The 16,099-nt window shown below is 39.5% G+C and overlaps 1 protein-coding gene across 1 annotated transcript; it reads left to right on the forward strand.

The window, feature by feature from the left end:
* Nucleotides 1–682: 682 nt before the first annotated feature.
* On the forward strand, nucleotides 683–15,699 carry OTOP1 (otopetrin 1). Its single transcript, XM_063401192.1, has 6 exons — nucleotides 683–1,134; nucleotides 7,422–7,558; nucleotides 10,424–10,482; nucleotides 12,522–12,652; nucleotides 13,628–14,574; nucleotides 14,941–15,699. Exons 1-6 carry the CDS (start codon nucleotides 849–851, stop codon nucleotides 15,109–15,111), a joined length of 1,731 nt encoding a protein of 576 aa, XP_063257262.1. The 5' UTR covers nucleotides 683–848; the 3' UTR covers nucleotides 15,112–15,699.
* The last annotated feature ends 400 nt before the right edge of the window (nucleotides 15,700–16,099 follow it).

The raw sequence follows: 16,099 nt of genomic DNA on the forward strand, positions 1-16,099 counted from the left end.
GTCTATCTTGGTGTTTGGCCTCCAAGGTATACTTGGCACCCAAGTACTTAAGGGGATTCAGTTTAAGTAGAAAAGGGTCAATACTGAAAGTATGTATAAATATTGGGATAATGAATATATAAGAAGTGGACTAAATTCTGCAGCAGGTTTTGCTACTTTGAGCTCACTAGTTGCTTCTCCAGCTAGCAATTCCTATAGTACTGTGCTGTCAGAACGGGACTTTCTAAAAAAAAACCAAAACAAGGTAAATTGCCACTTTTGGAAGGTCTGGAGAATTCCTGCAAACCGAGGTCCTGATCTCCCAACGCAAGTGCCGATTGCCCAAAGGATGGCCCGTGGGGCCCAGAGTGTGAAGCACGCGTGTGATCCCTGTGCCCGCCGTGCTGAGGAGCTCCATCAGCACTGGCGGCTCCTGGGCTGCAGGGCAGCTCCAGCCTCGCCTCTCCTCGCCTTTCCAGCCGTCGGGCCGGGGGTTTCACCCCACGGTGCCTTTCGCATCTTCCTGTCCGTGGAACAGGGAACGTGTCACACCGCACAGGGCTCAGCACGGACACAACCCCATGTCCCTCACCAAAGCCAGCCGGGCAAGGCTGGCTCCGAACCGAGCGACTTCTCCTTACCCTGGTGTGAACCTTGTCAGTCCCAGTGAGAAAACCTCAGCTGCCCTTCCCGCGGCGGCAGAGCGGGGCTGCCCCGGCAGCCGGGGACCCCCACCCGCGGGCAGGGCACGGCCAGGCCGGCGGCCCCGCTCCGCCCCCGCCGCGGCGGGGGACGGGCCAGCAGCGCCCCGGGGCTCCCCGGGGAAAGCGGGGCCGCCTGCTCGCAGCACCTGGCCGGCGGCTTGGGAGATGGAGCAAGCTGCCGGGTGCCCCGCGGTGGGCGGCAGCTACCCGCAGAAAAACGCCGAGATCCTCAGCAGCCAGTACGGCATCAACCTCTTCCTGGCCGGGCTGCTGCTTACCTTCGCCTGGGCTGTGCATGCCGTGGGCATCAGCAAGAGCCACTTGCTCTCCTACCTCATCACGCTGATGCTGATCCAGCTGCTGTGGATGCTGTGGTACCTCTGCAGGAGCTGCACGCAGAGGAGGCTGATCCAGGACAAGGACACGCACGCCGGAGCCCGCTGGCTGAAGTGTAAGTACGGGCCGATGGCACAGAGAGTGGTACCGCACAGGGGACACCTGTGCCATCTCCCGTGTCTGCTGCCTCTTTGTTTCCCTTCTCCATCCCTACCGGCAGGCATCCTGGTATTCATGAACGGAATGCACACACAGTGCACTCTAAAGTAAATATATGCATAAGCTGAACATAGTAGGAGATTGTATTGGGAAGCTGTTTGTTAAACATCCTCACTTTCCAACCTACCTTTTATAGTGCTGAAAGCTCCAGCACCTTTCTTCCTTACCCAGGCTGCTTTGGTGAAACTTGAAAAATGAAATATTGTTGTTAGGACGGTCATGACACATAGAGTGACACTATAAAAGTTCAGAAGGTTTCTCTTTATTATGGCGACATGCTTTTATACAGTTTTTACAAACCTTGAGGGCAACTTCTAATTGGTTAATAGCTTTCTTGTTAATTATTCTATTGGTTAGTAAAAGACATTTTACTTGTCTATCAAATCTATCTTCAGATTGTTTACATATTTTCTTTAATGATTCTCATGGGACAAATCCCTTGTTATTACAGGTGCACTTATTTTTGACTCTCAGAATAGGTTGTTGTGTTAAAGGAACTTCTCATTCTCAAAACAGCTTCATATGGGATCTTACTGATTATTTATTAGCTGCACTTAGAAGAAATGACAGGCTAGCTTTTTAGCCTATTCCTACAAAATACAGCTAGTGGAAGAGGCAATTTTGTTGGTGTCTTGCAGCTCTTCTGGAAAAATTATCATCTTTTCCAGATGGTATAATGCAATTTACTTTGTGGTAGTACCAGTCAGAAAGGTCCTCAAGTGCTCTCTATACCAATGTATATCAGAGATTCCTGTTTATATGTGTACAGTGATGCTTTCAAAACATCTAGAGTTAGAAGAGGGCAAAATCCCTAACCAGATCAGTTTGTAATTAGTACAAACATTAGTATATATTAGTATAAAACAGTTAAGCAAGGAATCTAAACTCAGCGTTTGCTTGCAGAAAAGGTGTACAAATTTGCGAGGGTAATGGTGGGATGTGCTGGCCCTTATCTGCAGAGTCAGGCACGTACCAGAGTGAGGATATAAAGGTATATTGAGAGAAGGTGTCTGGGGAGTGTTGGAGTCCATGGCATCCCTCTGGTCATCCTGGAGGGTCAGGGACCCTGTCAAAGGGGTCTGGGACCCAAGCAGGAGGTTTGGAACCTGTACAGGGGGATTTGAAGTCTGTACAGGGGCGTTGGAAACCTTGGCACAGAGTCCAAGAGGAATTACAAGTCTCAAGAGTGTGAAATGAGTAGTAGTTTATCACAGGGTGGAAAAGTAGAATTTGGGGTTTTTCAGAATGGAGGATGAAAAGCCAAGATGGGGGAATCAGGGTGTGGACCTGTTCTTCTTCCTTCTTGTTCTTGCCCTCCATCTTCTGCAGTGCTGGGTCACAAGGGATTGGTTTAGAGTAGAGACGACCTGTCTAGCATAGGGGGTAGGCATTGGTAATTAATTGTAAATATAATAGACATGTAACGTAGTATAAGAAGTTGAGACCCTCCCAGTCAGGGGGAGTCACCGTGAGTTCTCTGCTGCAGCAGGAACCTTGGCAGAGCACAGAAAGAACTATAAGATAAGAAAGAATAAACAACCTTGGAAAACCTGAGATGGTGACTCCTGACTCCTCTTCTGCTTCTGGCAAGAGCTGTTTCAGAGGGCAAAAGACACTTTACCACTAAATCTCGAGGATAAGAACCTGAGAGGGGAGCACATCACAGTGCTGTGACAGGAATGCTGATTTATCAGGTACCAAGGAAAAGAAACAGCCTACATCAGTGCTTGTGGAATAATAGGCAATCCCAGTTTTACCAGTCTCTTCCAGTCTCAGCACTGTAAGTGATAGATTGGAAAGTAAGTATTTAAGTGGAATGTTATGACAGCTTTCCCATAAAATGTTTTCTACCTACCAACAATGAGACAACACCTAACTTTCACAGCAGCTAATGAAATATCTAAATGAAAATTCCAAGAACACCTGACACCTGATTATTTTGAACAGTAAGGTGGTGCTATGGAAATGTAGTTTTGTTATCAATCTCAGTGCTTGTGCATCATTTATTTTCTTTGCAACTGTTAACATTTGTGTTTGAATACCTGACAGAAAACCTAGGGGGTTTTTAATATCTAATGTACAGCCATGGTCTGAAAACTCTTTACTGAAATATATGGATTTCACATACCAACTGTTGAATTGTTCTGCTTGATTATTTACTATTTTCCAAGGCAATATCCATCTCTCAAGAATTTTTCATTAGCTTATGTGGCTTACAACCTCCTGAAATTAATGCAAAGCTTAACTTGATCCTACCTTGGACCAAGCTAAGCTTTTGTTATTCAGAGGGTAGCTTTCCCCTCCTAAATATGGAATAAATACTGCCTAGCATGGGTAAGTACAGCAGGATCCCTGCCCTCTTCCTTTGGCGCCACATTCACAGCATTTCATTTGTCCTACAGAATATAAGGAGTCACAGAAACTTAGAAATAAGATCCTGGATTGAACTACTAGGTTACCTTATTCATTTCTTTTACCAGCACAGGATGGCTCTTTGTACTGGCTTCTCAAGTGGTGCGGCTTCCATGGCTTCTCTTGGATGTCAAGGCTGCAATTCAACAAATTTGCCCTTAGGGAATGACCTACACTTTCCTATTCTTGGGAGTTTCTTGTAGTTACAACAAGTCTGTACAATCCTTTATCCTCTGTTGGTAAAAGGAAACTTATTTGAGCTAAGGAAAAACTCAAGTGGCAATTCATCTGCCAAGTTACCCCTTACCCTCCTCTTTATCAGTGTTTTTGTCATAGAAATCTTTTACCTGAAAGATCAAAAGTCCGAAAAGAAAAGGGGAGGAGTCAGACAGACATATTTTGTTTGAGTTCTTCCATGGAAAGCTTTCTGCAATTTTTTACTAACTCTATCAGCTACTTTTGAAGAACATCTCCTTGCTATAGTTGTGAGAGCAAATGTATTAAACACCATTAAATGAAGGTATTTTCATGAATCCTTTCAAACTGTGAATATCATTTTAGTAAAAGTGGTGGCAGTTGCCTACTTAGACCATTTTGCTCTGACAAATGTTGAAATGGAATGATTTAACAAAAACCTCCTGTAACTGACTCTTTGTACATCTTTAGCAATGCTAGAAGGACAGGTGATCAGTTTTCAAGAACTGCTCACAGGAAAGTTTCCTCGAGCCTCTCTGCACCAAGGTCTCAGTTGTGTGAACCTTGAGCCTGGTTGTCTTCCCGCCTGTGTGGTTGATGAAGAACCACTCCTAGAGTCTGAATGTGGGAAAAGTTTGTGGCAGAGCTGTGTCTTTAATACAACACAGTTAGCCTAATTCAAATAACCACAGGGAACCTTAGGAAGTCTTTCCTTGACTTGTTCCAAATGTTATTCCCCTAAATAAGCTCTCCCACTAGGAAAAGCTCTCTGACCATTTTTTTTGGGAAAGTTCAGTGAAGTGAGCTGGAGAACACAAAATGAAAATCAGTTGGCTTCATAAACAGCTTTATTTTATCACATTCTTTAACAGTACAGTTTCTGTTTAAAGCATTGACAACTGATCAACTTAAAAGCTCTTGACAGACTTCAACTTGAATATATTTTTCTGCCTGCATTGAATTGCCAGTTATTTGAACAATACTTTAAAGCGAGAGTGGTATTTTTGCAACTGTATCATTAGAGTTTTTTGTTCTTCTTGATGGTTACTAGGAAGAAATGAGCCAGCACTTAGCAATATGGAAAATCCTCTTATTGATCCCTTAAGACACACAGGTTTCAACAAATGTTTGAAAAGAAGCAATAATAAAACAGCACTCAATAGCAATCATTTAACATTTCTTAATATTTTAAATGGAAATAACTGAGTGGTGGAATTATCTTCCTTGAAATTATTGGTGTCAATTTAATATTAGTACATACTACTGAAGTTTCCATTACAAAAGGTTGACAGAAAAACTATTAACATACCATATGCATGCTCATTATGGTTGTGCTTTGATTTTCGACTAAGAAAATTAGTACAATCATTCTCTTTTGAAGCCCATAAATAAGCACGTTGGACACTTTGCATAGACTTCTAGTGTGGTCACCTGGGTGATTGCAGAAATATCTAAATACCATTTGAATAAATGAAAAAATCTTCAATTAAAAGAGTCATATAAAGTCTTCTAACCCCTGGAGGTCAGAGAAAAGATTAATTGATAATCTTTTTGCTTCAGAAGATAGCTTTTGCCTTCTTATTGAAACAATCATAATATGTGAAGTCACTCAAACTGATACATTTAAGACAAACAGGCTATTTCCTGCATACTTTGTAAATAAACCATAAATTACAAAATCAATCTTAGATTAATTCAGGTAGGAAGGGATTCTGAAGGTCATCTAGTCTAACACCTTGTTCAGAGCATGTCTAGTTACCTTAGGTAGAGTGATTTATAATCAGTTATATTTATAATTATATAATCAGAACTAGCAATTCTAATTTGTTTCAGAATTATTAAAATTCTTTAGATAAGGAAGGAAACATATAATTTGATCTCAAGAATCGCCTATAATTTTGTATTTTATGATACCATTTACTTTCACACACAATGAAAATAGCACCTTTATTTAAAAACATGAGCTCCAGTCCTGTTACATGTGTTAGAATACAAATTAGCTGACCTAAGAAGCATAATTAAAAAAAACCTGTATGGGATTATACACATGCATGAAGCACAGAGCTGAGGTTTTAAATTTTGCAATATAAAAGCAAAGGTTTTTAGCTCTTGGTAGAAATTACACTCAATTACCCAAGTAATTTGACAGTGTTTTTATTATAGAGAGACTGTAAAACAGCAACATAAAATCCGACTGGAATTCATACCCTTGTATTAAAAAGGTTTCTGAAGTCCATTCTTTTGTTTAATTTTAAAGGGTCAATGAAATAATAAACAAAATTACAGTATGTTTATATAATTTCTACTTAATTTTTATCAATGCAACTTTGAGAAAAAAGGTATTAATTAAATAAATTTTTAATTTAGTGGAACATGTGGTACTTAAATGGAAGTTAGGTTGTGGCCCCATATAAAAGATAAATATTCATCAAAGTCTACATGCTTGATGTTATTTACTTTGTGAGGAATTGTAAAGAAAGACTGAGATACTGATGCTGGTTTATATTGTAAGGTCTATTGTAAGCTCTAGACTTATAGTCTAAGTCTATCTGTAATAAATAAATTTTTATCTAGTCTTCATTCAAATAAGTTCAAATTAAATCCAGTGAAATCTTGCTTGAATAAAAGCCTAAAAAAGAGGAAAAAATCCCACCAAACCTCCAAAAATACCCCCTCTAAAAACAAACCAAAACCAAGGGAATGGAGGCCTTACAGTTTGGTTCAGTAATCTTGTAGCCAGTTGTACTTAGTCATACAGGTACAAAGCAAATAAGAACAAAATCAAAGCAAACCAAAAACACACACACACAAAAAACAACAACCAACCAACCAACCAAAAACCCTAACAACAACAACAACAACAACAACAAACCAACCCCCCCCCCAAAAAAAAAAACAAACAAAAAAACCCCCAAAAAACCAAAAAGGGAAATATATTTCCAAGTTCTTTAGGATATTTAGACTAATATGTTAGGATATTTTTGCATGTGTATGAAATATAGATAGTGAAATTAAATCTTTGGTTCCTTTCTGGGAGAATAAACCATACATCTCATTGTGGTTGTGGTCTCTGAACTAAAGTGTGACCCCTGAGCCATGGGAGGGCACACAAGTGATTGTGTCACCTCCCACTGTAGAGCGTTTGGGCTGGGAGAAGGTGATTGTTCCCCAACACTGCCCAATTTGCAGTGTGGCTGCTCAGGGGTGTCATTCATGCCCTCTGTGGCTGTTTCAGTGCCACTGTCACTTGGGAGGCTGATCCTGCCCAGAGCTGGGCACTCTGCAAGGTGCTGAATGTCCTGGGCACTGCAGGGCTGGCGACTCCTCACTGACCGTGCAGGGGCTGTCCAGTGTGAGCTTGCTTAAGGTACTGGGCAGAGGCTGTCACAAATTACAGGCACTTATTTCATGGAGTCAATTATCTTCATGAGCGTTGATCCAGTCTTATTTTCCTAAACAAGAACACAGATTTTAATCAACTTTCATACCCCTTAATAGATTTTTGTATATGTTACAAATAATCTCTAGACACTATAACTATGCATTAAAATTTTCAAATATCTTTTTTGTTTGTAGGTGGGATTACATTATTTGCAGTGATTACTTTAATTCTGGACTCCTTTAAAATTGGATATTATATTGATTTTTCAAACTGTTTATCACCAACTGAAGGCATTTTTCCTGTTACACATGCTGTCCACACCATCTTACAGGTAAAAGTCACTGGTTGCAGTTTTATATTAATCTCTGTTTCTTACCAAAAACATATTTTATCTTGTCATCAGTAGCCTTAATGCTAATTTGATTTTTAAGCATATCACAGAAGACTTTTGAGGACTAAATGCTTGTGCATTTATAGTAAATTCAAGCTTTGCAGCCTGAAGTTGCTTAGCCATAAAATTCATGGGTTTCAAACATGGGTTTGAAAAAAAAAATAACAAAAAATGTCTTCCTGTAGTTGAAATTACATGGTCTTTTTGTTTAATTGAGGATACACGCAGAATTTTCAGAATTTTCAGGCTGAAATGAATATTTTGGCTAAAGACAATTGCCTTATTTATGTGTGTAGGACTTGTGACACAAGTTCAATTTGGTCTGTCTAACCTGATGTTCCATTGTGGTTAGAGGTGTAGGCCTGGTAAGTTAAAGGGGGCAAACCCCTTCCTAGCTGGTTCTAAAACACTTGCACAATTTTCCTGTAACAAATGAACATGGATGATCCTTCTAGAAGGATTTGGTTGTTCTTATCAGTGGCTGCACAGTAGCAACCAGTCAGTGACTCCTGTGAAATATTCCAGCTGCCTTTTTGCTAAAGGCTTTGGGTCTACAGTGTGCAGTGACACTCCATAGATGATTGTTTCCCACTTTAACTCCCCTCAACCCCTGTCTGAAGGGCTGCAGGGAAGAAGGAAAGAAAAAGCCACTCAGCTGAGATAATCATAGCCAGGCACTTTTATGAATTTTCCAAGAGGTCTAAGTCATTTCGAAGGAAAAGTTTTTGTAGCAATTGTGGTTGCATGTAAATGAGCTTTTGAAAAAACCTACATTTTTCTGCTTTCTTCAATAGTTAAAAAAAAATGAAATTTAAACAGTCATCCCATTATGGTTTTTTCTGATGGTGAAAGTCTGAGTTGGTTGAAGTAATCTTAATTTCACATTCTTGTAACATCCACTCTCCATGTCTTGCAACTTCTTTACTTCATTTCTGAAGAACAAATCAATGAAATTAGGCCCTTCTGCCTTGCTGATCTGAACACAGCATTCTTCACTACAGCCAGTGACCCAGAGCTGACAAGGTTTCCAGCCACCATGAACTGAAGTGTGGGAGAATGGCAAATAAAAATGCTGAACAAAGGCAACAAGAATTCTAAATTAAATTTTACATCACCTAGTGTCATTGAATTTATCATCTACAGAGCTTAAAAGAATGAACACTTGAATGTTAGCCTGAGCAATCAAAGAAAAAGTTAAATTTAAAAAGTAATTAACCAGATACCTCTTACATTAGAAAAATCTTGTGTCTTTGAAATGCTGGATGAAATCACAGCAGAGAACATCCCTAATGTGTGTCATCTAAAACCCAAAGAATTTGTTTTCTACCAGATATGTATCAGATTCCGTTGTCATTTACTCTAAGTGAGGCATCCTGATACATGCCATTAAATTAATAAATATATTCTGACCCCATGTATGAACTAACATGTTCATAAGCTGTGCATTATGTTCTTCTGCAGGCAGGAGTCCCCTTGAGGCAATGAGTATTCTGTGAGTGAAAACTGGATTTTATGTTATTTCTTTACTGACTTTTCCTATTTCTTTCCACTATCTTGTGTCCAAAAAGATCTTCAAAACTTATGTTTTTATAAGTTTTAAAAAATGGTTTCAGATTTTACTGCATTTATCCCAGGATGGGAAATTGAATATGGCTTTAGAGACTAAGGTAATTTCAATCTGATTTCGGTTGAAGCCTACACGAAATATTTTAGTCTTTACATTTGGGATTTTACAGCAGCCACTCCTCTCATTGATAAATGCTTCATTAGAGGAATTGTTGTTGCTGGATACTATAGGTGAGCCATAAAGAACTGAATTTGTCTAGCTTTTTCCAAAATGAGGCATTGAATGCCTCAGAAACCGTGGCTGTGAAGGTGTCCTACACTAAAAGTTGCTGTGGAAAAACAGGCTTCCAGTTACTCTGGTTGCTGAATAAAAACCCAAAGTTTGTATCACTATTCAGACCATTTCTGGAACACCAAAGCAGGTGGGTATCTAAGAGAAGTCTTAGGACTCTCTCTCTCCTGATAGTTCACTTCTGAGGAGTTCAGTATCCTAGGAACTACTGGGAGTAAACAGACTCCCAATGTCACCCTAACATCCCTGGGGAATACTGGTATGGTTCTTCTTGAACCTATCCACACTTGGTTTTGTTTCAGCAGCAATCTCTTTCTGAGGTCTCCATTATGCTTTCACAGAGAGTTCTAATTTTATTCCTCTTTGCTCTTGACTTGCTAACTCATTATTGTTGTCTGTCTCTTTTATTCCTTGAGTTTTCTGCACTATCCTTGAGTGCAACTGCTGTGTTCTTAATGGGATTGTCTCTCAGGCAGTAAGTACAAACTTTTCTCATGCTTCCTGGGCACCTGTTGTTTTATTAGTCAAGTCTGGCATCCTTTCATCAATCTCTTTCCCTCCACAGAATTTAATGTATTTCATAAATTATTCAAAATTAGCATCACCATGCCCTGCAGCAATCTTACCTCTGTCCACAGCCAGCAGCTTTATTTGATTTGTCATTGAAATAAAAGTCTCCTTACATACAGAAGGAAAATATGTTTTGGTGAGTGATACTTAGACTTTCTGCTGTCAAGCCACTGATTTTTCATGTAAGAAATCTCAGGTTCTGTGTAAATATCACAGGAAATCATGAGCTCTTTCACATGTGTGGAGATGGAGCTGCCTCCATTTAAATCATCAGACGTTTTAACCATTGGAATGTCTATCTATAGATGCATTTTCCTTTCTGAGTGTAACACACGCTCATTAGTGTAATGATATTTCTCTGTATTTCTTCCATGTAGGTGTACTTTCTGTGGTGTCATGCAAAGGATGTTATCCAGTCCTTCAAAACACTTGAAAGGTAATGTAGATCTGATTCTCATCTACCATGTTAATTGGTGTAGGTTTAACACCAAAGTTTTATTGTATGAGGGACAATGAAAATATACAGAGATTGATTCTCCTCTTGATTGCATTAAGTAGAAAGAAATAGAACAGTTAAATAGAAAGTAACTCCATTTTCCCTTATTTAACCTACACTGATATTTTGTAATACAAAATAGTCACAAAATACATCTGTTTTTCCCATTGATGCCTTGGGAAGCCTGACCCGGAACAGAGACTGGACAGAGCTAGAGAATAAAGTAGATATTGATTGAAAGGCCTTTAGGATACACCTTGGCTTGGACAAGAGCCTGGGGACATGAGAAAGGAAAATGGCAATATATGATACCATGGACTCAAGAAGGAAGCATCATGTGTGTGTTTTAAGACTATGCACTATATTATGTTTTATTGGTTTACCTACTGAAAGGGAACCCGTATCACCAGCCTGCAGTCAATGCAATGTAACTAAGTTATTTCATATTGATTTTATAGGAAGTACCTTTTTAAAACTGGGTCTTAGACACATAGAATAGTTTGGGTTGGAAGAAACCTTTAAAAGCCATTTATTCCAACCCTTCTGCAATAACCAGGGACACATTCACCTGGATCAGGATGCTCAGAGGGTGTCCCACTTAGCCTTGACTGTTTCTAGCCCATAGTGATACTGGGGCTTGTCCTGGCCCAGGTGCAGGACCTTGCTCTTGGCCTTTTTGAGCCACATAAGGTCCCCATAGGGCCACTTGAGCTGATCCAGGTCCTTCTGGCATCCCATCCCTCAGGCATGTCAACCACACCTCACAGCTGTGGTAGATGCAGCTGTGCACATGCACTTGGATACACAACCTCCCTGGTGGTATCCTATGTACCAAAGCAGATCCAGTGTGTTTTCTGGTTTTGTGAGAAGGCAGATTAATGTACATTAATCTCTCTGTGCATGGAACATAAGGAAGTAAACATGGTAATTTTCAAAGTACTTGTTTAAAGTTATCAATGATCTGATTGGTTTCTATAGGAGGTAAAATAAATTTGCTCAGAAATGTCATCTGTGGTGAAGGTTCTCCATTTGTTCTGCTCTCTTGGGTAAGTGTTTGAGCCCCATGCTCAGGAAGAGAGTGATTACAGAAAGCTTTGCAATGTCAGCTGGTGCTATCAGCTCTGTTTATAAGATTTATAGGATTTATAGATTTTAAAAAAATCTAACTGCAAGTTTATCATTGAGAATAGTGTTGTAATAAAGAACTGTTTCTTGATGAAAGAACATGAACAGCCTTGGGTGCAGGAGAACACCTGGCATTGGTGGGTAAAAAGATTGTGCCTAGGAAAGAGATAGGTACATCGCCTCTTACAAAAAAGGGACTGCTTGGCAATGGAGGACAATTTTTTCTGGATTTTATTAGGAAGTTCAGAACCATGAATACACTTCTTTCTCCAGTGCCATTCTGTTCCACCAAGCTGAAATGGTCAGAGGCCAGGAGTCTCAAAAATGCATGGAGGCCTACCCTCATTTGTACCAGTACTTTGAATGGAATAAAGCCCTCTGTTAGCTTCAGCTCTCTCCAGAAGACAGAAGTGCATGGGCTAGAAGTTGGAGATGGTGGTGGTATTTGTGAAGAAAGATCAGACACAGAATATGAAGGAACACTGCAGAAGGCTGTGAAATACGGTTTGCAAATAAATAATCCTGTTCAGACTGTTCAATCACTAACATGATTTGTCCTGCCCAAAGAGTAAAACCCATCACATAAGAGAGCATAAGAAACAATAAAAGCATTCTATTAATATTTTAATACATTAGGCTATTTAACATATTACATTTCTGTAAGGTTTTGGAAGTCTGATATTCAGGTGACTGCAGAACATCTTTAGAGATTGGTGATGACTTTTCAACCCTCTGTGTGCACTGATAAATAAATAGTGCCATATAGCCTGTATACAGAAAGTTACCTTTTCATTTCACATATTTCATGAGATATAGTCTGTGCAGATTCCTGCAATAATTACTTTATTTTGTAGGTTTGGTGTTATCCATTCTGTTTTCACAAATTTGCTCCTGTGGACAAATGGTGTGTTAACGGAGTCAAAACATCAATTGAATGAACACAAGGAAAGACTAATCACGCTTGGTTTTGGGAACATAAGTATAGGTAAGCAAAAGGATTGGTGCATATTGAAATTCCTGCTCTAGCACACTCATACAAAATACTGTCATTGTAGGATGTACCTGAGTCATTCAAGACTATGTCAGCATAGTCATTCTGGGGCACGTGGTAATTAGCTGACACTGAAATGTTATGTGATCATTATCATATATGTGCTCAAGGCAGTAGTTTTCTTCTAAGTTCCAAACAAACAAATTTTTTGAGAACATTTCTTTTGAGGAAAAACATCACTGAGGAACATCACTGAGGAACCAGTGTATTACTGAATCACAGTAATAAATTAACATAGCAGTGTTAAAACGAGAGTTTACTACTTACTATGTTATTCATAAAAAAACAAGTATGGATAATCTTGCAAATCTTTCCCAGGAGAGTGATAGTATGTAGCCTGTGGTCCTACAGGATTTGGTGGGATGGCTCAAAGGAATGGAGTTATCCATTAGCACTGTTTTACAAGACAAGGACTTTGCTCTGGATGGTTTTTTTTAACTAATGAATAATTTTGTCCATTGACGCGATGGTGCAAGTTGTATTCAGCAAACATTTAGAGTAAGAAGGATATTAAAATAAAAGTTCTTCACTATGAGGATAGTATGACACTGAAAGAGATTGGTCAGAGAGGCTGTGGGTGCTCCATCCCTGGAAATGTTCCAGGTCAGGTTGGATTGGGCTTTGAGCAACCTGGTCTAGTGGAAGGTTCCCTGTCCACAGCAGGGGAATTTGAAGTAGATGATCTTTAAGGTCCCTTCCAACCCAGGCCATTCTATGACAACTGCTGGGGCTGCCTTCTGCTTTCAAACTCCAGCGAAGCATGGGGAAGCCTTTTCTCAGATGGGTAACTGGGTGTTGTTTGACTAAAACCTTATCTTTTGTGTTTCATTATTTTATTTATGTTTTATTTATTCATTTAAACCAAGGACTCTTGATAATGCACATAACTAATCTCTCCTTCTCCTTTAGTTCTAGATGATCATGCACCTCAATGCAATTGCACAACAACAACTCTCTGCTCGATATTTTCTCAAGGGATATATTACCTATATCCCTTTAATATAGAGTACCACATCCTAGCATCCACCATGCTCTATGTCCTGTGGAAGAACATCGGCCGTAAAGTTGAGCACCACCAGCAGAACAAAACCCCATTCAAATTCCACGGCATAACTGTTGGAATGATTTTTGGACTAATCGTGTTAACTAGCACAATAGCTATCGTTGTTGTGTATTTAATTCAGATTGGAGGGTCAAAAATCAAAAGTGAGTTAGCACTCACTATGTTTTATTTGCACGCTATCTTCGTGTTGGCTCTCATGTGCACAGCTGGAATCGTCGCCCTTCTCATCTACAGACTGGAAGACAGATCGCTGGATAATTCCAAGAATCCTGCTCGAAAACTGGATGCAGAACTGCTGGTGGGCACAGCTGCAGGCTCCTGGCTGCTCTCCTGGGGCTCGATCCTCGCCATTATCTGTGCCCAAGGTCATCCCAAATACACATGGTACAACCTGCCCTACTCCGTTCTGGTAATTATTGAGAAATATATTCAGAACCTCTTTATCATTGAATCCATCCACCGTGAGCAGGAAAAGGTGAATGATGACATTAAAACTCTTCGAATAGTGACCATTTCTCGGGGGACCACCTTGCCCCTCACCCCCTTGTACAAAGAGATTTACAATGGCAGAGCTGCTCGTGACAGTGGTGACATACCCTGTCTGTTTAAAGGCAGCATCTGTGGGAGAGAAAACGATGGTGCTGGTGTTGCCAAAGGAGAAACAAGTCAGGACAACAGCTTGGTCATGCACTCAGCCTCAGATTTCTCATTTTGCAGTAGAAACTCAGTTACTAACAACAAGAGGAGAATTTTGAAGAACATCGCTGCGTTTTTATTCCTTTGCAACCTTTCGGTAAGACATTTTGAATGTAGTTCACAAGTTAATACCCAAAAGCTTCCCATCCCTTCAAGTCTGATAAGTATATTAAAATTGCATGGTTCTATAGTTTTTAGGCAGTAAATTTTACTTCTGGAAGAAGTGATTATGCTTTTGGGGAACAAGTTTATTTAAATGTGGAATATGGGAGGCTCCTTTCAGTAACGGTCCAAAAACTGTAGCAGCCAGCAGAAGCTGAAACCCTCTTCCAGCAGGGTGCCCCAGCAGCAACAGGGAGGGGTTTCTTAGGGATTCCTGAAGCCAATTTGCAGTACAGTGGAGTCACAGTCATTAGGGGCTATTGACTGGTGATTAATATTGGCCTCGCGTTCTTTCCTGCAGCTCTGGATACCACCAGCGTTTGGGTGCCGCCCGGAATATGACAATGGACTGGAAGAAATCGTTTTTGGCTTTGAACCCTGGATAATTGTTGTGAACCTTGCCATGCCTTTTTCTATTTTCTATCGGATGCATTCAGCTGCCTCGCTCTTTGAGGTCAATTGTAAAACATAGATCATATACGGTCCCTCGGTGAACAATTGATTGAATAATTAATTACATAAATAACAGTTGAGGGAGTGGATGAATGAATGAGTGAATGCAGCAGCTGCCCAATAAATGGAAGATTCAATAATTTGTTTTAAAGAAGGGACCATAGCTAATAGCATGTAATTTTTTTTCTTTCCACATGTTTTGTTATACATGTGGTGTTATTATATAAATACACTTTTCAGAATCATATTAGTGTTAATATGATTAACACTGCATAGTCAAGTTAATTCAATCTCATTAATCTTTGTTTTAGTCAACTGGGATTTATTCTCTATACAATTTTTATGGCTTTGTTTTCATTCATTGTGACTTGTGAAAGGAATTTACAAAAAATTCTGTATGACTTAGAACAGAAAATCCCAGAAAGAGCTTCTCCTGAATTACAGGGATATTGGGGAAACTCCAGCTCTTAATTCCTAGCTTTGTTTTTTTAATAGTAAAATGTAAAAATATTTGCTAGATAATTAGGGTGTTGGAATTAGTTTAAGGTTCCTATTACTGATGAAAATCAATATATAATTATTATTTTGTGGATAGATATAGATAGCAAGAAATCCAGGTGAGTAACACGTGTGATTAGATATCACGCTGTATATATTTTTTTCTGATAAAATATATTTCTATTAATTTTCTTATATTTAGTCTATGATGTAACTGAAAAATAAAATGAATCCTTTTACTTAATTTGTTATTCAAATATTCTTGAAATGTTTTCAGAGGAAAAAACTAGTCTTACAGCTCATATTTAGGTATATGTGTTCCAGTGCCAGAATGGTATGTATTCCCTGCACAGTTTTTTAATGAGCTGCTCATTGTAGATCAGTCTCCTGGTTGGAAAATAATCATATGTTTTCATACAGAGATGCTGTAAAGCAAAGCTGAAGCCTCTAGAAATCTGGAGGGCCTTTGGCTGAGAGTTTTATAAGTGCAGTTTACAAGATGTTAGAAT

The sequence above is a fragment of the Prinia subflava genome, chromosome 7 (genome assembly GCF_021018805.1).
Source record: "Prinia subflava isolate CZ2003 ecotype Zambia chromosome 7, Cam_Psub_1.2, whole genome shotgun sequence".
In the NCBI taxonomy this organism is placed as follows: domain Eukaryota; kingdom Metazoa; phylum Chordata; class Aves; order Passeriformes; family Cisticolidae; genus Prinia; species Prinia subflava.

Bases quoted from the DNA above. Each gene is read 5' to 3' on its own strand.
- OTOP1 (XM_063401192.1), top strand. From the start codon at position 849: ATGGAGCAAGCTGCCGGGTGCCCCGCGGTGGGCGGCAGCTACCCGCAG. The intron at 1,135-7,421 runs GTAAGTACGGGC...TTTTGTTTGTAG, and splicing joins CGGAGCCCGCTGGCTGAAGT to GTGGGATTACATTATTTGCA. The intron at 10,483-12,521 runs GTAATGTAGATC...TTTATTTTGTAG, and splicing joins TCCTTCAAAACACTTGAAAG to GTTTGGTGTTATCCATTCTG.